Raw genomic sequence first — 22,207 nt, 5'->3', positions numbered from 1 at the left:
TACGTTTATACCTACATGTTTAACCGTTATTGTTTATTATCGTATATTTTTATGTAGCTAAGTCATATATCTTAGGTAGAGTTGGACGGATCAACTGGTCTAAGGTTTGCTTCTTTTTTGAACGCACTGATCCTTAAAACTACCAGTCGGATTTGAAAAATTCTGTGCATACTTTATTACCGAGCTAGGTAAAAACTATTTAACATCAAGTTACAATCTATAAAAACAAAAAGAAAGAAGATTGAAACAAAAATATGTGGTGCGGCGGTGGCTATGATCTAGCCTTCTTCGATGGACTATATTGTTGTATAGGAAACTGGCTGGTCAAATATGAATGACTTACCCTTACTTCAATGTGATTGTTCTTCAGTGGGCCCACACGGTTACGGGAATCTCAGGAATTCACTCAGGTTGATTACAACTATTAAGACATGCGTGCGATATGAGTGCGACGTGCGCGCGCGGCGAAAGCTATGACATCACTGATTATTGAATTAGCCGGGAGGGGTGTCAATGCACATCAACAAACCAGGTACGCATCGCGTTTGGCGTAACCATGCCCCCCGCCTTGACATAATGTCAAAGTAAAATTAACAAAAGAAAAAAAATTAAAGGAACTACACAATTGAACCTTATTGCGAATGCGACAAATACAAAAAACAAGAAAGAAAAAATACAAAAAATATCAAATGCGGAATTTACTAAATAAGAAAAATGCAAAGGATTTTAACTTAACTTATTAACCTATTATAAATGCGTACTACCTATCTTATAGAATACATATTATTGCAAAGGCAATGGACATAATTTTACCACTGGCCTTTGAAAAATACCAGCCTTTGTTTTGACTGAGGCAACGCGAATAATGCCATCCTTACCCTTATAAACTCGTATTATAAGACCAAGAGGCCAATGTAATGGAGTTAAATTCTCCTGCATAACAACTACTATCGTGCCTTCCTGGATAGGAAAGGCCGGCGTGTTCCATTTGCGTCTCAATTGCAACGTATGCAAATATTCCCGATGCCACCTCTTCCAAAACGATTGAACGAGTTGGTCTAAAAGCTCGTGTCGTTTCAAAAAATGAGGAATAGCGTCACTTACGTCATGTGCTGGGAAGTGTTTTAGCGGTATAGTGTTAAGAAAATGAGCAGGTGTCAATGCTTCCAGGTCCGACGGATCTGAACTTAAGACGGTCAATGGGCGAGAGTTTAATAGCGATTCTATTTGTGTAAGAACAGTCGTAAGTTCTTCAAAGGTTAAAATTTGTAGCCCAATGACTTTACTTAGATGGCTTTTGACACATTTTATATTACTTTCCCAGCATCCTCCAAAATGCGGTGCGTTAGGAGGGATAAGGGTCCATTTAATTCCATTGTTAGCTAATTCCTTATCCCAAACAGATCTACATTCTTGCGATAAAAACAAATAAAGTTCACGTAGGTAGGATCGTGCCCCTATAAAATTAGTACCATGATCCGTATACATGCATTGAATAGGACCGCGGCGAGCGAGAAAACGTTTTAACGCGGCAAGAAAACAAACTGTACTCAATTCACTTGCGAGCTCAATATGAACAGCCCGAGTGGTTAAGCACGTGAATAAGCAAACGTATGCTTTGCGAGTGGTTATACCACGACCGCGATAAGGGGTTACAAAAAACGGACCTGCGAAATCACAGCCACAATGGACAAAGGCTTTAGGAACTTCCTTTACCCTTAGTGCAGGCAGATCACCCATCGGTGGGAATGTAGGACGCGGTTTATTGCGGAAACAAATATTACAATTAGCTACGATCGTGCGAATCATACGTCGAGCTGCGAGAATCCAATATTTAGTACGTAGTATTGACATTAACAATTCTGGGCCTGTATGCAGGTTTTTACGATGAAAGTGTGTTACAATTAATTGAACTATATGATCTCTGCCCGGAAGTAATATAGGGTGTTTATAATCGAAATCTTCATCAGAATGAGTCAGACGACCACCAACTCTTAAGAGATTGTCTGATAAAAATGGATTTAATTTAATTATTGATGCGGTACAAGGTTTTTTATTATTTAACTTGCTAATATCGTTTTTAAAATGAAACCCCTGCACAGCGCGAATAATTATACGTTCGGCGAAATCCAAATCGGAACTGGATATGACGCCGCGTGGAAGAATGTTAGCGAACTTATAAATATAACAAATTACACGAAGTAATTTCATCCATGACGAAAATTTGCGAGCGAGCGAATATAAATAAGGTTCCATAGAATCTTCAATGGTAACCAGTGCGATAGGTTTTAATTCTGGAATGTCCGATGAATCCGCAGCAAGAAATGGCTTAATTGGCCATTGTCCCTTTGGTTTACAAATCCATGGTGGACCATTTAACCAAAGGGGTGCGTTGCGAGTTGAGCAGGACTCAGTCCCCGAGACAGGCAGTCACTGGGATTGTCCGTGCCCTTAATGTGATAAAAATGCGTTGGTTCCATGTTTTCATGAATTTGCGATACTCGATTCGCAACAAACGTATGCCATTTGTGTGGCGACGAGTGTATCCAATTTAATGCGACCGTAGAATCCGAAAATGCGAATACCGATTCTATGGGGTATCTTGGCGAATAAACTTGATAAATAATTTTGATTAATTTAGAAAGAATTACAGTGGCACACAATTCCAATCGTGCCAAAGCAATTACCTTTAATGGTGCTACCTTTGACTTGGCACATAAAAGTGTAATATTTGAAGTACCATCTGGCAGTTCAATATACGCGTATACACAAGCACCATATGCGCGTTCGGATGCATCAGCAAATCCGAGAATGTTTAATTTGCAATTATCAATAACACCTATATGACGAATAAATTTAATGTTAGAAATGAGTGGTAATTCAGATTGGAATTGATTCCACGTGCGAACAATTTTTTGCGGGGGCGTTTCGTCCCAATCGAGTTTTAAAATCCAAAGTTGTTTAATTAAAAGCTTTGCATATAATATTATAGGCGCGACTAAACCTAAAACATCGAAAAGTCGTGCGACTGATGATAAAATATTGCGTTTGGTGCATGGACGATTAATGGGAGTAACTTTAAATGCGAAAACATCATCTGATGGAAACCAACATAAACCTAAAATTTTAAGCGTTTCATCCTTATCGAATTCCAGATTTTGCGAAAAACGATTACTTTCTGGAATGTGCTCTAAGACCTTTTTACAATTGCTAGTCCATTTTGCCAGTTCAAATCCACCAGTCAAAAATAAAGCGGTGAGCTCTGATGCTGCCTGCGAGGCATCTTTACTATTCTTAACTGAACTAACAACATCATCAACATATATGTCTCTCTTTACAATTTCATGCGCGATTGGAAATTTATTTCCTTCATCGGAAGCTAACTGAGCTACAGTACGTAATGCTAAGTACGGGCTGCAACGTAAGCCAAATGCAACTTTATTAAATTCAAAGACTTGGAGCGGTTTATTAGGACTAAATCTATATACAATACGTTGAAAACAACGATCTTGCGGGCGAACTTTTATTCGTAAATACATTTGTCGCACATCAGCTGAGATGGCGACTGCGAACAATCTCATATTCAAGAGAATAATAAATAAATCCTGTTGTAAGGAAGGACCTGTATGTAGAATATCATTAAGCGAAAATCCAGTACTAGACTTCGCGCTTGCGTCTAGTACCGGCCTTATTTTCGTGGACACTTTGTCCTCACGTAAGACTGCGTGATGCGGTATAAAATAACTAGGGCTGTTATTTTCAATTACGTCTACGGGAGAAATATATTGTTTTTCTATATATTCGTGAATTACCTCATCATAAAGGTATTTCAGTTGCGGTTGCGATGCGAATTTACGTTCCAAATGATAAAATCTGCGTTTAGCGATATCGAAAGAGTTCCCTAAAGACTTAGAACTATACTTAAATGGTAAAGCGACTTCGTAGTGACCTGATTCGTTACGAGTGGTCGTTGTGGTATAAAAATCTTCACAGTATTTATCGTCTATACTTGTTATTGGTTTGCGATCTACTTCTTCAATCTCCCAAAATTTGCGAATTAATACTGAAACCTCGCACGAAGTGGTGGAACAGAACGAGAATGAAGAAGACGTAGAAGTTAAGGTGGGAGCTTCACCTAAAATAAGATAACCGAGAACAGTCTCCAACGCGTTTGGAGTACCAGGTGAATTTATAATTTTACCTCCAGACAAAAGGGTCGCGAATAGGTTGACACCAATCAAAAGGTCAATTTCTGATGGTGTTCCCCACGTATCATCTGCGAGCGGAATATTAGTTAAGTAACTGAGCGCGCCAACATCAATTTGACATGTTGGTAAGTTACCTGTTATTTTATTCAAAACTAAAGCGCGAATATTATAATATTGCTCATGATTAAATCTCGATCGGAAAGAGAGATCAACTGCACCCTTAACTGGTTCAGTGGCGCCACCTATACCCTTAACGGTGGTATGTGCGTCCGGCTGCATGGTTAAACCCAATTTTAAACAACACTTAGAAGTAATATAATGCTTTTGTGACCCGGGGTCCAATAAGCAGCGAATGACAACATCACTCCCATTACGAGCAGTAGCAAATACCTTGGCAGTAGCAAGTACTTCAGTCACATACGGCTGCTCATGAATGGACGATGAAAGCGTGCATAACGACTCCTTGTCTCCACCAGTGGTGGTTCCAATAGGAACGGGAGTTGGTTCTAATCGTGTCTGTTGTGTGGGTTGTGTGTGCGCAAGCGGAGGCAATTGCGACGAAGAAGATGGTGGTAATTGGCGACCGTGCGTAGAAGATGTCTGTGCGTTTTTCGTACCCTGAGATACTTGCGTAGGTGCGGAATTATTATTTTTAAAACAAAGCAACGTATGATGTCTCGGATTGTTACAATTTCGACAGGCGGAAGTTGATTGACAACTGAAAGAGTTATGTTGACTACTTAGACATCTAGTACACATACGGTTAGTTTTAATATAATTAAATCGATCATTAATTGTGAAAGTTGAAAATTGTTTGCATTTATATAATTGAGAATGTGAATCACCTTTACATAAGGAACAATAAATGCGTTGCGTAGGATTAGTACCTAAAAATGTACGTGGCGATCGAGCGATCGATCGTTGATGCGACTGTGCACGACCACTGGCGGACGCGGCGGCGGGACCGTCCAACTTGGTGGCGGCAGCGGCGCCGGCGGTGCGGTTACACGTGCGTTGTAATGTTTTTACGTGTTGACGTATAAATTTTATAAAATTTTCAAACTGCGGTATGTCATCTTCTCCTCTAATTGATGACTCATACGACTGCGCGGTAGCCTGATCTAATGTCTTTAATCCCATATAAATAAATATAAAATCATCCAGCTTTTCAATTTTAAGTTGCTTTAATGCTGCGATAGTCGACGAGAAAGTATCAATAAATTTTTCTAAGTTTATTGCCGAAGGACCGTTAATTGATTTTAAAGAAAATAATTTATCTAAATATGACGTTGCAAGAGAGCGTTTATCTTGATACTTGTCGATTAAAGCTTGCCACAATATAGGATAATTTTCGGCTGCTGGTACTAAGCCAGCACACAGATTTCTAGCCTTTCCTGACAGGTGACTCATAAGATAATGAAAACGTTCTGAGTCCGAAAAGGATTCATTGTCATGAATAACCTGTTTGAATGTTTCGTAAAAGAAAGGAAATTCTAAAATATCACCTGAGAAGACTGGTAACACAATTTGGGGGATCCTTACTGATCCCTGTTTGTTGTCTGGTAAAGCAGACTGACAAGCGGGAGCTGGAGTTCGCGAAGATTGAGGTTGTAACGAGACCGCCATCATCTTTATAGAATAAAACATTTCGTCAAAAGCGGTGAGAGATTGATAATTAACTACATAATCAGGGTTTAGTTCCAAATTAAGGAGAATAATTTCATCGACAATTTTAACATACTCGGTGCGCATTTGATCGATCAGGCTAACTTTTGCAATAAAAACATTACGATGTTTCTCCATTTTAGTTTTCGAAGATAATTCATAAATAGACTGAAGTTGCGAAAAATATTGTGCACGTTTTGCTTCATACATTTTTAATTTTGCGTTTGTGTTAGCCATTATTATTATTTATATATATACTTCTTAAAAAATAACAACGGAAAACCAATAAATGCGATATATAAAACTATGTGCGGTAATAACGTACAACTATACCTGTACTACCGTAAAAGGGCGAGCGATAAACAATAATAAAGTATAATAGGTATTTAATGTACTAAATACCTACAAGACAGACAGATGTACTTGTAGCGAAAATAAAGTACACAAATGCGAGAAATGATGCGCGATATAAACTAGCATACATAAAAAATATATGCTTACTATGCTATAAAACTACTAATTAATAATGCGAAAAATAGGTACAACTATTATCTATATATACCTATATGCGAGAAAATAAAATAATGCATAAAAGCAATATTTTAAATATGCGGTGCGAGAAGTAAATCACAATAACGTTTTAAACACTAAAGCGCGTGACAAATAAATTTATATATACCTACTCATAAGCGGTAGTATGTAGGTACATAAGTGCGACAATGCGGAATGTAGGTATCGACCATACATCTACAAAAAATATGCGAGCGAAACATAAACTATACATAAAGCGAAATCGAAGTGAGTGATGTCTTATAGAAAATCAGATAATATATCTATAACTATAACTAAAAAGATATAAAATAACTATATTCACAACTATTATTTTTACGCGGGAGTAGTCTAAAGCGTTGTTGTTAGTCACTGTGTCGATACACCACGTATAACTTAATCATAGGTACGTAGGGCACGATCTTTAACCGACATGTATTGTATAAAACAGCTATGCGAACTAAATACCCAAACAATTTACAATAACCAGCGTATTATACGGCGAGTACTGCAAGGAAATAAAATATCTATTACGAACAGAAATAAAATCGCTGCTTATCAATAATTATTCAGATTAAATAGTGTGCTTTCCCTGCTCACTTTCTTGTGTAAAGACTACGGTAATTAACACAATGACTTTCAGCAAATTTCAAGGTCATACACTAAAATACTAACAATCTTAACATTCAAACACTACAATCATCATACATAATATTCGACAGGTAATATTGTTTCGTCAAATAGTATAACGACAATTATAATATTTCTAGAAGCTTCGATCGATCGAACAATATCGATATAATGCGGGTGAATGTGAAATTAAATGAACGAAACAACGCAAACAGATATAAAGCGAAATTGAAGAATTGCTGCGAGTTATGAACAATTCATAAGCGACATAAATATAAACTTATTTATTAACGAAAATACCAATGTATCGTTATATTTGTGCAACCGTGGTATGCAATTTGAATAGATCCTATTACATGCGCAATAAGGTTCAATATTACATGCGAGTCATTCACTCGACTTTCACAATAGGAAAAAATTAAAACAAATTTTAAATAAATAAATTGCGATTCCTATTGTGATCCGGCGACGGAAGGCCAATAACTGTTGCGGCGGTGGCTATGATCTAGCCTTCTTCGATGGACTATATTGTTGTATAGGAAACTGGCTGGTCAAATATGAATGACTTACCCTTACTTCAATGTGATTGTTCTTCAGTGGGCCCACACGGTTACGGGAATCTCAGGAATTCACTCAGGTTGATTACAACTATTAAGACATGCGTGCGATATGAGTGCGACGTGCGCGCGCGGCGAAAGCTATGACATCACTGATTATTGAATTAGCCGGGAGGGGTGTCAATGCACATCAACAAACCAGGTACGCATCGCGTTTGGCGTAACCAATATGAATTAAAAGAAATACTAAGCGGAAACCAAGCACATCATAGCGGAGTCGGGTGATATATGATATTATTTTTTATTATTTCCACAGACCGGTCCGTGCTTTTATTAATACTTTATGGTATTCCGTACTCTTTGTTATAAATTACAATTAAAATCAAAACAACAAACAAACAAAATTATACTAAAACAACAATAAATTCAACTTAAATGTCAAAAATATGTTGAAAATAAAACTAAATGAAACAAAATCGAAATAGCATTGGATTTTTTTATTATTAAAACTAATCATAATAGTCTTTCATACTGCATAACCACAGTAAACCGCATAAAGCAGTATGCAGTATGATGGTAAGTTACAATATAATATACACATACGATTTAGTAGTTCTATCTACTCAATACTAATACTCTAATAATAATACATGCGGTGATGAGTCTAGTCTGGAACTGAGGGCGACCGTTTTTTTTTTAATTAAACTGCGAACAAAACCGATTTGTATGACCAGATATAAATAATACTTTATTTAATTTTGAAATAAGTGTAATACATAATACATTATGTTGCTTAGTAACTGAAACCTATTCTTTTCTGTCCTTTAAGAATTAATTCTGTGTAAAAATAAAAACACAAAATTGTATATTTATAAGTTCAGGAAATTCTGCTCAGCGATGCTGAATGACTGATTCAGCGAATCAGTCATTCAGTACGAATACATGTCACATCTATAAATACGCAAGTAATATTGGAACAAAGCCAAAGGAAAAGAGCGGAAAAGGATAGGTTTAGTTCCTTCGGTTATATTTTTATGTGGATTATGTACTACCCGCCTCTTCCCGGGTTGGTCCCGGCTTAACAATATGCAAATATACAGCCTACTAGATGTCATCCGCGATTTTGCCTGCTTTTTTAGATTACAGTTACTCTATGTCCTTCCACATAATAGAGTTGCATGTTCTTCACGCCAAATGTCAATAAGATACATTCACAGACATACAGATACACTTTCGTATTTATAATAGTAGTATAGACTAGCGACCTACCCCACTAAACAAGTGCTCTAGAGCCATGGCAATTGTTGTAGGAATCATTTTTTTATTAAATAGAAATATCGTTTCTGAAGGTATCGTTTCTAACAAATTATTTTTTAAATATATCTATATTACTTTTGTTTAAAAATGTAGGCTGTTAACAGCTAAAATAACGATGATTTTTTTAATATTTGGGAATGTTCATAATTTACTTTATTTTCCTGCTTATATAATATATAAGAGATTAGAAAGGGCGTTCTCATCCTAAAACAGATTTCTATACACTTAAATGTATAAGTCCCAGGCACATTATGTATTATAATTTGTATTTATGTATAAGCTATTTTGTATATTTCACCTTTAATTATTAGTATAATAGTGGTACGTGTTGATGCGGCTCGACAGCTCAGATGGTAGTTGTTGATGGCTTCAGCAGATTATAGGGTTGTTGAAATTATAGATTTTGCTTATATATATATATAGTCTTGAATTTATTGGGTAAATACTATAATAAATTACAATTTTGGTGGAGTGAACAAAAGTACGTTAGATCGATCGGTTGGAGTTTTTAGTCTGTACATTATATTGCCTATTTAAATTGGATGGGTGTGCGGTCCAATCAGAACCCTCCCTTTGTGTTGCGTTTTATTGCTGCTTGTACGCGACAAATAGTAAGCAATTTGAAGTAACTTTATGTTTACATTTCTAGAAATTAATTAATTATTTCGTTTACTAGTATATATAAGTAGCGTGAGTTGTCACATTTTTATATATTATTTCAACTTTATGAGAGAATGATGTAAACAGTAGCGAAACGAGGTCAAAAGTGGAACAAACCTAATACTATTTGAAACAATATTACAAGTTGACACGCATTTGAAAAGTTTACATTGTTTGAGAAGCTTTGTTATGAGGGATCTGTGTGGAGTTAATTTCATGTTTCTAATTGCGTCTTTGTCAGTTACAAACCAACCCAAGGTACCAACATGATCCCGTGTACAGTGTCACATGAATATGACGTGTAATAATAATAACCAGGATATTAAGTTGAAAATATTACTCAAAAATATATATATATATAGTTATATGAAAAGAGCAATTGTCGCTGCATAGTAGTTTACTATAGACGTCGATACACCGTTCATAAGTTCAAATCTGACTGAAACCAAAAAACTACTCTTTTATATAAATTTATTTGCAAAGTAACTCTCTAGTAAACGAATACCGATAATTAACCAAATAAATCTGAAAGACGGATTCAAATAATGTATAATAAACGAATTGTGGACATGTTACATGGGCTAACCCTGACGTCTACAGTAAGCAATACCTCTGACTACGTATTCTAGAATTACAGTCGTAAATAATTATAATAATCCTAGACATTTCACACAGCGTTATTTGTCCCAAGCTAAGTAGAGACTGTGTTTATGTTTTTTTACATACATAATATATATACATAGAAAACACCCGCCCGATTCAAACAATTATGTTCATGAATACAAACGTTTGTACTGTGCGAGGAATCGAACTTGCGATCATCGAAGTAAAGTGGTATGCTAAACCACTAGAACACCGAAGTCACATGAACTAACAAAACAAAACTCAACGATTACTTAAATGACAAACGTGCGCGCTTGTTAAGTAATTGTTTAGGGAGTATTCAGTGGGTGTGTTCTAATGAAACCTTTACATTTATTGATAGATAGTTTCAGAATATCTTTCAGTATCTTATATATACATATGTAATTTCATTTTTTATGTTCGGTACATAAAATATAAAAAAATTCCCACAAATATACTTATTAACTATTTCTAAATGAAATAGTAAGATTGTGTTAATATTAATTATCACACATAAAAGACTTTTACAGACTTATTAGCATTTTATTAAAATTATAATATATGGATGAGTGTTCCATTATTAAAAAATCATGCTTATATAAATAACATTTACGCATAGTTCCATTTGTTTATCTAATTAAACCATAAACAAAGAAATCAATATGTATAAAGTTATTTTCTAAAAAGTATGGAATCTGTTTTGTTTCTTAAATATTAATTATTCAATATAGCTAATACAAATTTAAATTGGTTATTAACTAAATATTGGTTTTATTTACGGATTTGTATTTGATGGCATTAATCAAAACTCGTGTGTTTTGATATAAACTATAATAACTTGTATAAATCTATAATATTATATATGGATTATTCCACAAAATTGTTTTGCTTTTATAACAAATTTAATTATTCCAGCTCTCCATTTAATCGGTTTATTGAGTAACAAGCATTCGAACATTACAACTACTATCATTTACATTTTAAATATAACATTAGGGTTTCAGACAACTTGGCCAGTTCATATGTAATTTGTTTTGTAATATTAATTTTTATATTAATGTCTGAAGTCATTTTTAAGTTATATATTTTCATTTTATATAGCATTGATGAATTTAATAGGAACAAAAACTGCATAACACAATAATTTCAAACATAATGTAAATTATTAGTGAATTTCTGAAATGAAAATTCCGTAGTAATTTAAATTACTAAATAATGAATAAAAATAGTTGATGTTATGATGAATATAATTACATTTTTTTTATTTACCTTGAATATCATATGAGCTGGCTCATCCGACGGTATGAACCAATTATCGCCCACGTACCTGAATGTCACCACGAACCGTTCTTATGTGATAATCGTGTGTTAAATATCGTGTAAGGTACCATCAATTAAAAATGGTAGTCAATACACATCATTGGTTGATGTTTCATTTTCATTATTATTCAATGCGAGTTAAAACATCATTCACTCATAAGATGCCAAATCGGAGAACCATGATATCATGCTTCGTGTCTATAATTTTACTGCGAGAAATATAGCCCACAAATAAGCTGCTTTGCTGCGGTAAGAGTGAAGTTTCAATGCAATTTCTTTCTACAGTTTACTTTTGTCTGTGTGTTATTCAATATATGTACGTATTTTGATTTTTATTTAAAAACCGACGCTAACAATTCTTATCGTAAAATTTGTCTACTATTGAATTATTACTTTCATACTCAATATGGAAATATTGAGTATTTAATAATGAAAACATGTATATTTATTAACCTTACTTTATAATTAACTTAATTACATAGGTGGATAGAGACAAATAATTGAAATTAAGTTCATTACAGAACTCGTTCATTACAAATTTCACTGAAATATATATGAAGGTATCTGCCTACTTATGGCTATAATTTGAATTAAACTCAGAAAACCTTACTTGTACTTTGGTGTAAATGTACAGCAGAGTATCGAAAATGCTGAATTGGTATGAGACTTGTGTTCAAAAATGTAAACCCGGTTTTAAATCCCTAGTCATATTAATGTACAAACAATATAACAATAACAATATAAATATAAATAATAATGAGACGCATTAGTTTTGATAACGATTTAAGGAAACTGACTATTGTATGAGTATTAAAAGCAAAGACATGGCAAAGCTTATATTAATTATTAATCTTAATTTATAATGAACATTAACAAATATCTATTTATACATGTTCAATTGACTCATTGTGAGGACTGCCATTATTAACATTGATGGCATCTCCATCTGTATAATTAATTGAAGTGAATTCAAATGCGTCAAAAAGTGGAGAAAACAATATTTAAAATAAATTGGTTGTTATTTAATTACATATCAAAACCTGTCCATTTTCAAAATAAGTAGTTAAATTTGATATTTCTGATATAGATATGATACAATTGATATGTTCAATCGGATAGTACTAGGTTTTTTTAGCTAATTGGTTTTTGTAATTGTCTGTAATAACTTGAATAACGTGGTTATATTTAAGTTAATTATAAGATATCTTCATAAATTGATTTTGTTAATGTCCCTTTTAATAACGGGAATTTTATTTATTTACATAACTTTAATGTACATAATAAAAATTAAATATGGCTGACATAACACCTTACGGCATTGTAGTTTAACCCTGGTTCCTTATTCTGAGAGATAATAACATTTTTTTTTCCTAGATATAACCACATTAGTGTTGGTTCTTTATAAATACAAAGATCGCTTAAAGATTTAAGAAGTGGAAGCATATGATGCGTTCCGAACGTATGTAATGATAAGGGTATGTAATAACAGTGAAATTACAATGTACAGAGGCATAATATTTTAGTTCTCAGAATTGACAATACATGAACGTACCATGATATATTGTGTATAGCCGACAATTGTCAATTTAATGTAACTGTACAAAAAAAATTGTTTTTTAAAGTACCTGGCTATCTGAGGTACCTGGCTAGATGAATGCCTCTAAGTTAATGTAATAGACTGATAAAATCTAGTTAATGTTATTTTAGAATAAGATATACGAAGACTATGTTAATTCAAGTGTTTATATCGTTTTACAATAAAAGCCACAGATGAAGCATGTGAGAGCAGCTTCCTACCTACTACGACTTACGCTAGTAAGGTTCTGAAATCAAATGTGTCGCACACCAAAATAAATTATTTGTCGATATATATCTGAGTGACTGTTTTCGGTAAAGAAAAAATTAATCCAAGGAACGACAATATTGAAGTAGTGAAGACAAGGAGTGACCCCCGTTACATTAGATTATATGTATATATAGAAAAAATATACGCACTTTACCATTAATTGACAGTTAAGAACTGACTACCCCATTTGGATTAACAGTCGCTGTTAGAAACTCCAACAAAAATACATAGTAATTAAAACCTCATTTAACATTTATTTTATAATTTTCAAATAGAGAACGCTGTGTTCTCAAGTTCACAATTGTTTCTGTTCTTCTTCAATATTTGTAACAGTGCTGAATATCATAAAAATATATAATTACAAAAATCACATCCGTGCACCTTGTTGAGATTCATACAGTCGCAACGGTAAGTTTATTTCTATTTCGTAGCCACAGAGGTGTAAATACTATCACACAACGGACAGTTTAAGATACAAATTGGAATAATGTAGTTGACACTTTTACTTTAGAAATAGGCATTAGTAAGGATTAATTATATATACGTCCTTGTAAGTCGAATTCTCATGGGACACACCTTATGCGTACCCTACATTAAGTGATGAAGGTAACTTGTCGCAGCTAATTTATGTTGATATTGGAATTATCGAACATGTCAGAAGTTGGGATTACCTACACATATGTGTATATACTCATACATGTATCATATAGATTATTTGTTTGTAATTATTTCTTAACATATCTTTTCGTGTTTCTTCTTTCACTAGATGTGCCTGTAGTTTCATCTGCATGAAATGTGTAGCTACATGTTATTCTGATGTATAAGTTATATTACTGTAAAGTTTCATTGAAATGCGTTCAGTAGTTTTTGCGTGAAAGAGTAAGAAACATCCACCAATCCATCTATCTATCAATACTTACAAACTTTCGCGTTTACAATATTAGTAAGATAAATATTAATACAGCAAAAAATTTATTTTCACCACACATCGTGAACCACAAAAGAGTTAAAATCTGGTGTGTCCATTTATACTTTTGACTAACTTTGTTGATGAATACACAAAATTAATCCCAGATATGGTGACAGGTTTTCCCACGGCCATGTTGGATTGAAATCTCCCCAGCGAAATGCTGTGAGCATTATTGATTATTACATCCCTAAACTAGGATTGAACCATAAAGATATATTTATATATTATAAATATGCGAGGAATAAAGTCACCTATAATCTAGATTAGAAACTAGTTTTAACTTAATACCTAACCTTTTACTAAGGTATATTTTGTTCAATGTGTTCATGATTATCTCTATATTACCTATGTTAGTTGCCAGACTTTGGACAGTAGATATTTTCTTGACAGACAAATAGATAGTCAAATTATTTATTCATCAATTACAAACACATAACATTATTAAGTTACAGAAAAAATAAATATACCAATAAAAGAAATATAGATAACCTTTTGTGCCACAAAGGTAGGTAAGTAGTCAATAATGAATAGTGTATAATACAGTGAAATTACAATATATGTAAGATGGTATTCCTCCGGAACGATAACAGCTAGAACAATCACATTACAAGTATAACCTAATGTCTTTGCAGCTGTTTATGTATGTAGGCTACAGTTACTTCACCATTAGGTGGACCATCAGCCCTTTTGCAATTCCAGTTATATAATAATTCTATCAAAGAAAACATATATTTCATTTTTTTTTTATCATGACTATAATTATGACAACCCACGAGTTAGTGCGAAACAATTTGAATAGAAAATACCAAACTTTCGTCAAACCCGTTTGAGTATCTACCTCATTGAACCAAATACCTTAACAAACTTTTAGGTTAATATTATTGATTAAGGCGTTTATAGGGCATGTCTCTATTATTAAAATGTCAATGATTATATTAGAACACAACGTTACGTATATTGATAATTTTTCAATACATTGTGTTTAGTAATATTAACAAAATATTTTTTTTATAATTGTACTAACAAACCACCAGAAACTGACGTAAAGAAGTCCGTGATCGATTCAGGTATGTTAAGTCGGTTAAGATTTCTCATCATATTATTTTAAATGTTTAGGTACTAGACAATTGATATACATAGATGCATTTTTTATAAATCCATACATAATACACATAGAAAACACCCAGACCGGTATAAATAATTACACTCATGACATCAACGTGTTCTTTGTATGTCTTTATAAACACTTGGTCTTAATTTAGATATATGGAAGAACCAACTAAAGTGTGGGCGGGGGTAATATTTCATAACATTAAACTAGAAAAAATGTCTAAAAACGTAATGAATCATAATTGAAAAACTTCTGCCTACTTTCGTCAATCACTATTAAATACATTAAAAAACTGTATCAGTAATAATATTACTCTACATCACTGACTGTGATCCTAAATATAGAAATTACTAAGCAACTGATAGGAATATTAAATAAATACACATTTGATATATACGTAAATAGTACGAGACAAATACAATCTCAATCTTGTATACAAATATTTATATCCTGATAGAATCGAACCCACAAACATTGGAACTGATGGGGAATTCAATCCATTACGATTCTAACGTAATGTATTAAAGAATAGTCATTTATGTAATCATACCTACTAGAATATTGGATAGTAAACATCAACAATTTGGGCAAAATATTAAAGTTTATGTTCTATACATAGAGAAAACCATATAGATACAGCACTGTTCTAAACGTACGTTGTTCTTGGAATATTGTATACCCACTTCAAAGGTTAAGAAAATAGCGTGATATTCAACCGTCATGAATTTTAGACAGAGTTCACGTCATGTAAGTTGCTGTTTAATCTTGAACGTAAATATCTTTTATTATAACAAACAGTGGGTGTATGCAAATAGGAAGTGCACAGCAATTACCATTATTTAAAGAATTTAAGACCAACCGCTTGACAAGCCGTGCGTGGTTAGTACGAGGTTAAAAAATTGGTAGAAAGCATAATATGTTTTTATTTTAATTGTTTGTATACATTTTCATACATGACCTTACTTAAATAAAAAATTAAAAAGTATTTAAACAATTTTATGATCTCTACAAATCTACATATATACAGGTGATATTATTATGGAAAACTAATAATACATTTTATAATTTCAAGAAAGCACTTTATGTTTATAGAACATCTGATTTTAAGTAAAAAATAATTTACGTTATTGATTACTTAAACGAATCCGTAATATATATAGTTACATAAGAAAATATGTAAAATAGTGGATATTCCAGTGAATTGACTTTACACAAACTGTGTATTATGTATGTATGTTGTATGTATGTATGTATGTACGTAGTAAATGAAATAAATAAAAAAAAATCCTCATAGTACGATTCATTATTACTAATTAACTTATTGTATAAAGACCATTAAATATAATAATTCTTCTTAGATAATTATCTACATGGATATGAAAACATATCGTCATGTGTAAGTAAGTCATGTGTATACCAAGGTATAATAAACCAACTATTCATGAATTAAATTAATTATTATTACATATGTCATGTTGTAGATATACAGTTGTTCTAACTTTTTGTGTTGAAATTGGTTACAAAATAGCTATCTGGACATAATTATGTCAATTTTATTAAGCGTTGACGCTATTACAGTGAACGAATAATAAACAATACGAGTCTGTAATAACAGGGTATGTTAATACCTCTCTAGACGGTAGTACCGTCTATTCATATATATATTCTGGCATATATATAATTACATATATATATATATATATATATATATATATATATATGCTAGAATAATAGAAACAAACATGCAATAAAATATCTATAAGTGTTATGCAGAAAGTTTGTGTTGCGCAGGATTGAACCCGCGACCAGCAACATACGCGTCATCTTTTAATAATAATAATAATAATAGATCTCGATTAGCACTTACCTGGACTTCTATTCCCGGTATAGGAAATATCTTCAGCGGAGGCACATCTCTAGGTGAATATCTACAAAACTCTCGGTCACCCCGGTACCATTTCACTGAGTACAGCGTCTCTCCTTCCAATTCGTAAAGACACTTCATTTCTACTATGGACCCTCGCTGTGCCGCCTCTGGGGCTATTAAGTGTACGTTTTTTAAAGTTAACGATTCTGAAACAATAATATTTTCAACTGTCTTATTTGTATAACTTGCAATAGCTACATAAAGTATTGTAGGTATTTATGTAATAAAGATACAGAACATTTATCTGTATTGTTAATTATCGTAAATTTGCCTGGAATAGAAAATAAGCTATCGGCTCACCTAATGGAAAGATATATTCGTCGCCTATGTATATGAGTAATATGAAAATTGTAAAATCCGTAGTATGTGTTATGCGTTGCATTTTTGAGGACAAAATCGTTAAGCCTCCGAACCGTATAATTTCCAATAAACCTTATAAGTGTGAATTTTGAGTATTTCTATATGCATACATCATTCTGTTAATGTGTGTGTATATAGGATAGTCTGTACAATTTGAACAATACACAATTTAATTTCTTACATACAAAAGGTAGCAATCAGACTATATTTATTTATATTGATTGTTATTAAACCCGGATGAAGTTCAATATTTATTTTCTTTCATTACTAATTTCATTTCATTTACAGTAGCACTAAACTGATATAACTATTTTTCAGTAGCATATGATAATTGTAAATACGGAATAATTAATAGTAAAAGACTGTTTGTTATTGTACATTTAATCATTCTCTTGTAACTATAATTAAACGGAATTCCATTTAATTGGATTAATTAGATATGGTTATCTACATGTGATAATGAATACATATGTAATATTCGATCAACAGTTACCAAGACAACCCAATTGTAATGCACCTCATTAGTGGAAACTGGAACACCTGGTTTATTTTAGAGATGTAGAAGTGGACGTTTTGCATAAAATCTATTATAATTAATCATCTATTTTAATATAACCAATAGAAATTAATTATCTTTAAACATTGTAGATCATACGATTTTTTTTAGCTACACTGACATACAGACCAAAGCCCTGTATTGTAAGCTTTCTTAATAGTTTTAGGCTAAGATGGTATTTTATTTAGCTGTGAAAAATTTATGTTGTTTTATTTAAGCCATTTATGTTCGGATGAAAAAACTGTAAACTGTAAAAAACAATGTACCATGTGAGGTTGACCTGTATGTGGTCCCCTGAAAACCACCGTCATAAATTCATGGTGAATTTACCACGATGAGCTAACTGATCTGACCTCTTGTTAATTAATCCACCCTTTACTTGCGCCCCGCCGGTACTACCGGTAACGCAGACGGTACATCAGTCAATTATCATCCATCACTACCTACTTAGAAAAGTATAGAGATTATCTTTATTTATTTATATATTTATTGATGAAGTTAATTTTACTTAATTTTAAGTACTCTGTTTATTCCATTAGAGTTATTTATAAGTATTAATTGAAGTTCATAAAATGCGATTTTATTCAGAAAATCCAAATGACTTGACTTTCCTTATTGACAAAAAAAGCTTCTTAATTTCCATTCTGACAACAATTTTCCTATACTTACTACCATTATCGACTTCTTTCAATTGCTTATACAATATATACAAAATTATCTAAAAATACCTAAATGTTTAAGTTCCTTACAGGTAATTTAATACTTTTGTTTATTGTTGAAAATATTAGTTGTCCACTACTAATATACATAGTTAGATATAAAAAATATTTCGGCAAATATAGACATAGAAAGGTACACAACGGTGGTATTACATGATCTAATACTACGCGCTTTTTGTATGACTATCTACTTGTGAAAGAATATTTAAAACTATTCCATTATTTATTCATTACAAATAAAAAAATACTGTTTTAAAGGTCATTGGGTACCTTAGTGTGAAATGTATATCCACGGCCTACAGAAAAAATATAGAGTAGGAAGTTTACATAAACATCTCTAGTTTACGAATATATATGACGCATTAATACTGACAATAGGATTCAGTACATTAGATAAATTTACAAGGATTAAAAAAAATGTAATAATAATATCTAAAAATAATAACAAAATAGAGGAAAATAAATAATTACGGCAATTACTACGATTTATTCGATATAATCAATATCAAATCTCAAGTCTACGAATATATAGTATATCGCATTAATGCAGATAATGAGATTCAGACCAAAATATAAAAATGAAAAATAATATATTAAGGTTAATTATAATAAGTTTTCGGACATTTTGTTTATTTAACAGAATGCTTCATTGAAATTGTTTTATCATTTTATATATAAATATGCTCACTGAAAACCAATTTCTTATTCATCTTTTAATTTTTATTACAGTGGTTCAAAAAAAATAACTACATAAAATTAATAATTGGTTAATACTTAACAATTTCACTTAATTTGATTTATAAAAAAATAAGTAGGAAATCTTTCGTTAAATTTTGCCCAATGACCATTGATGCGCTCATTATTTATACACATGTGATTAGAAAAGTTCACGATATTTCAGCAAGTTTCAGATTTTTCTAAATATACCTAGGTATAAACAAAAAAAATCTTTCCTCTTTCAATCTATACATATAAATAAAATTGGAGTGTCTGTTTGTAATATTAAAACAACCGTTTTTTACTGCATGTATATGAATATAAATACGGAACATATACCAAAAAACCACGTATATAAATTGATAAATTCATATTACTTTGATCAAATATATTTCATAACGTAATAAATTCTATAAACCACGATACTATCGAAGTCATCATGGAATTCGATAATCATATCTACTCTTACAAGTTTATTGACATCTGTCTATCAGATGCCTATTTGTGACACTATCCAAATTGATTCCATGAAATATTCACAGTGGTTTATACAAAAATAACTTAAACTTCAGAAACAACAAAACTAGTATTTTTCACTACTTGCAATCTTATCGTGAAAGTAATAAATAAATCGTGTTCCAAACTAAACTGGCTACTAACTTAGTTGGTGATATAGTATCCAATGTCTTTAAATAGTGACCCAGTGATTTAACACCCCTATTTTGACTGAAAGGTCGCGAGTTCAAATTTCACCGATACCAACCTTTGTGTGTCAATTTATATTTTATAGTGACTGTTCGGTAAAGGAAATACTGATAACAAATTACATCAATCTGAGAGACAGCAATCAAATTACAAAAACGTTGGGTTCAAATAAAACAAGCGAAATTGGAATATGACCAAAGTTGCATTCGTCGTGATGACAATGCTTCTGACTACCTAATTTGGGTAACATTCGTAAAGATCATCATCATTTGATGATGATGATGATCTTCAGGACTCGCAATGGAAGTCTTCCAGGCTGAAATGATGTTTCATTTCAGCCCGGAAGTCTTCCACTGCTGAATAAAATCCTCCCCCAAAATTCTTCACGCATTGCAGCAATTTTGACCAGATCGTCTGTCCACCTTGTCAGAGGCCTTCCCACGCTGCATTGTACGATCCGCGGTCGCCACTTGAGGGAGTCGAGTCTACTGCTCCTACATCTATATGTTCTATGAGCTATGTGAAGATATACAAACTCACAAAAATATTTTTTTCTAAACTAATTATTGATCTTTTGCGAGCTTCAGCATACTGTATCTTATAGCAACAGTAACAGCAAAGATTTAATAAAATTGTATTGACATGAATGCAATAGAAATCAATTCCGTGACCTCGCCTGATCTCTGAACATAACAAACGTTCATCTCACAATATTAAAGTTTCAATAAATCTAGGTCTCAAAATACAATACTACTGGTACTAGTAATATATCATCTCCGACAGATTACGGGCGATATTGGTCGATGTTAGTTTCTTTAGTAAAATTATGTTTTACAAAGAAAATGTAGATAGACATAGAGTGGTGTTGTGACATAGTAATAAAAGGAAGAATTCAAATACTGCCTAAAAATGTACGCGATTACATTATAACAAAAAGTATTTGTATTATTTTATCGTCATTTATAAAAAATGTATTTTTTTAGAAATAACACCTGTTTAAATAAACTTATAAAGTAAAACCTTATCTGATTCATTCGAAAAGTTTCTAAGAGATGAGAAATTAATATAATATATACATAGTATGTTTTAGTAATATACCTACTTACCTACCTACTTTTATATTGTGTTAAAAACACAGTATTAAATTATTACTGGTGGCTGGTTAAGACTCTACAAGATGACACCAATAAACATATATATATATGAAGTATAAAAGCTGACTCATCTCCTAATGTATCTTGGTTATAATGAGAGGATTTCAAAGTCGGGGAAAACAATGTCACCGACAGATGTCTGCATAATGGAATATGGAAATCCACAAATTATGGGTAAATGGAATACAGACATTCTAAAAAATAGAAATATTATATGTGATATTATAATACATTACTGTTGCTCTTATTTTTACATACTAATTTTAATGTAATTATTGTGATATAGTTTTAAAAATAAGGACCAAAAAAGACATGTGTCCCACATGTTTGTTGGGCACTAGTGTTGGTGCAGACGATGGTGGTAATTAAAGGTGCAGTAAAAGCTATAACAGTATATTATAAAAATAACACTATTTAATAAGTAACACTATATTCGTAGAATGAGGCAAGACTATATGGTAACAATAAAATAATAGTATAAAAAGAAGGAAAGTCGTGACAGCCAACGACTGTTTTCAAGGATGAGGTAGACAGAAGCAGTCTGTCAATCTGCAACATACGTTGGCCACAGATAATATAATATATTTCGCTAAGTATATTGGAATCATCCAA

At 32.3% G+C, this 22,207-nt stretch overlaps 1 protein-coding gene across 1 annotated transcript in view; it reads right to left on the bottom strand.

Annotated features, from left to right (window-relative positions):
- The window catches only part of LOC131844667 (uncharacterized), an 87,624-nt gene that overhangs the window by 27,348 nt on the left and 38,069 nt on the right, over positions 1–22,207 (bottom strand). Inside the window, exon 2 of the mRNA XM_059193604.1 lies at positions 17,325–17,530. Coding sequence (XP_059049587.1) covers positions 17,325–17,530 — 206 coding nt within the window. The remainder of the gene's footprint in view (positions 1–17,324; positions 17,531–22,207) is intronic.

Source organism: Achroia grisella, unplaced genomic scaffold (genome assembly GCF_030625045.1).
Source record: "Achroia grisella isolate CSIRO2021 unplaced genomic scaffold, CSIRO_AGI_Agris_v1 utg4116, whole genome shotgun sequence".
Taxonomy (NCBI): domain Eukaryota; kingdom Metazoa; phylum Arthropoda; class Insecta; order Lepidoptera; family Pyralidae; genus Achroia; species Achroia grisella.
This window is presented reverse-complemented; position numbering and strand designations above follow the sequence as displayed.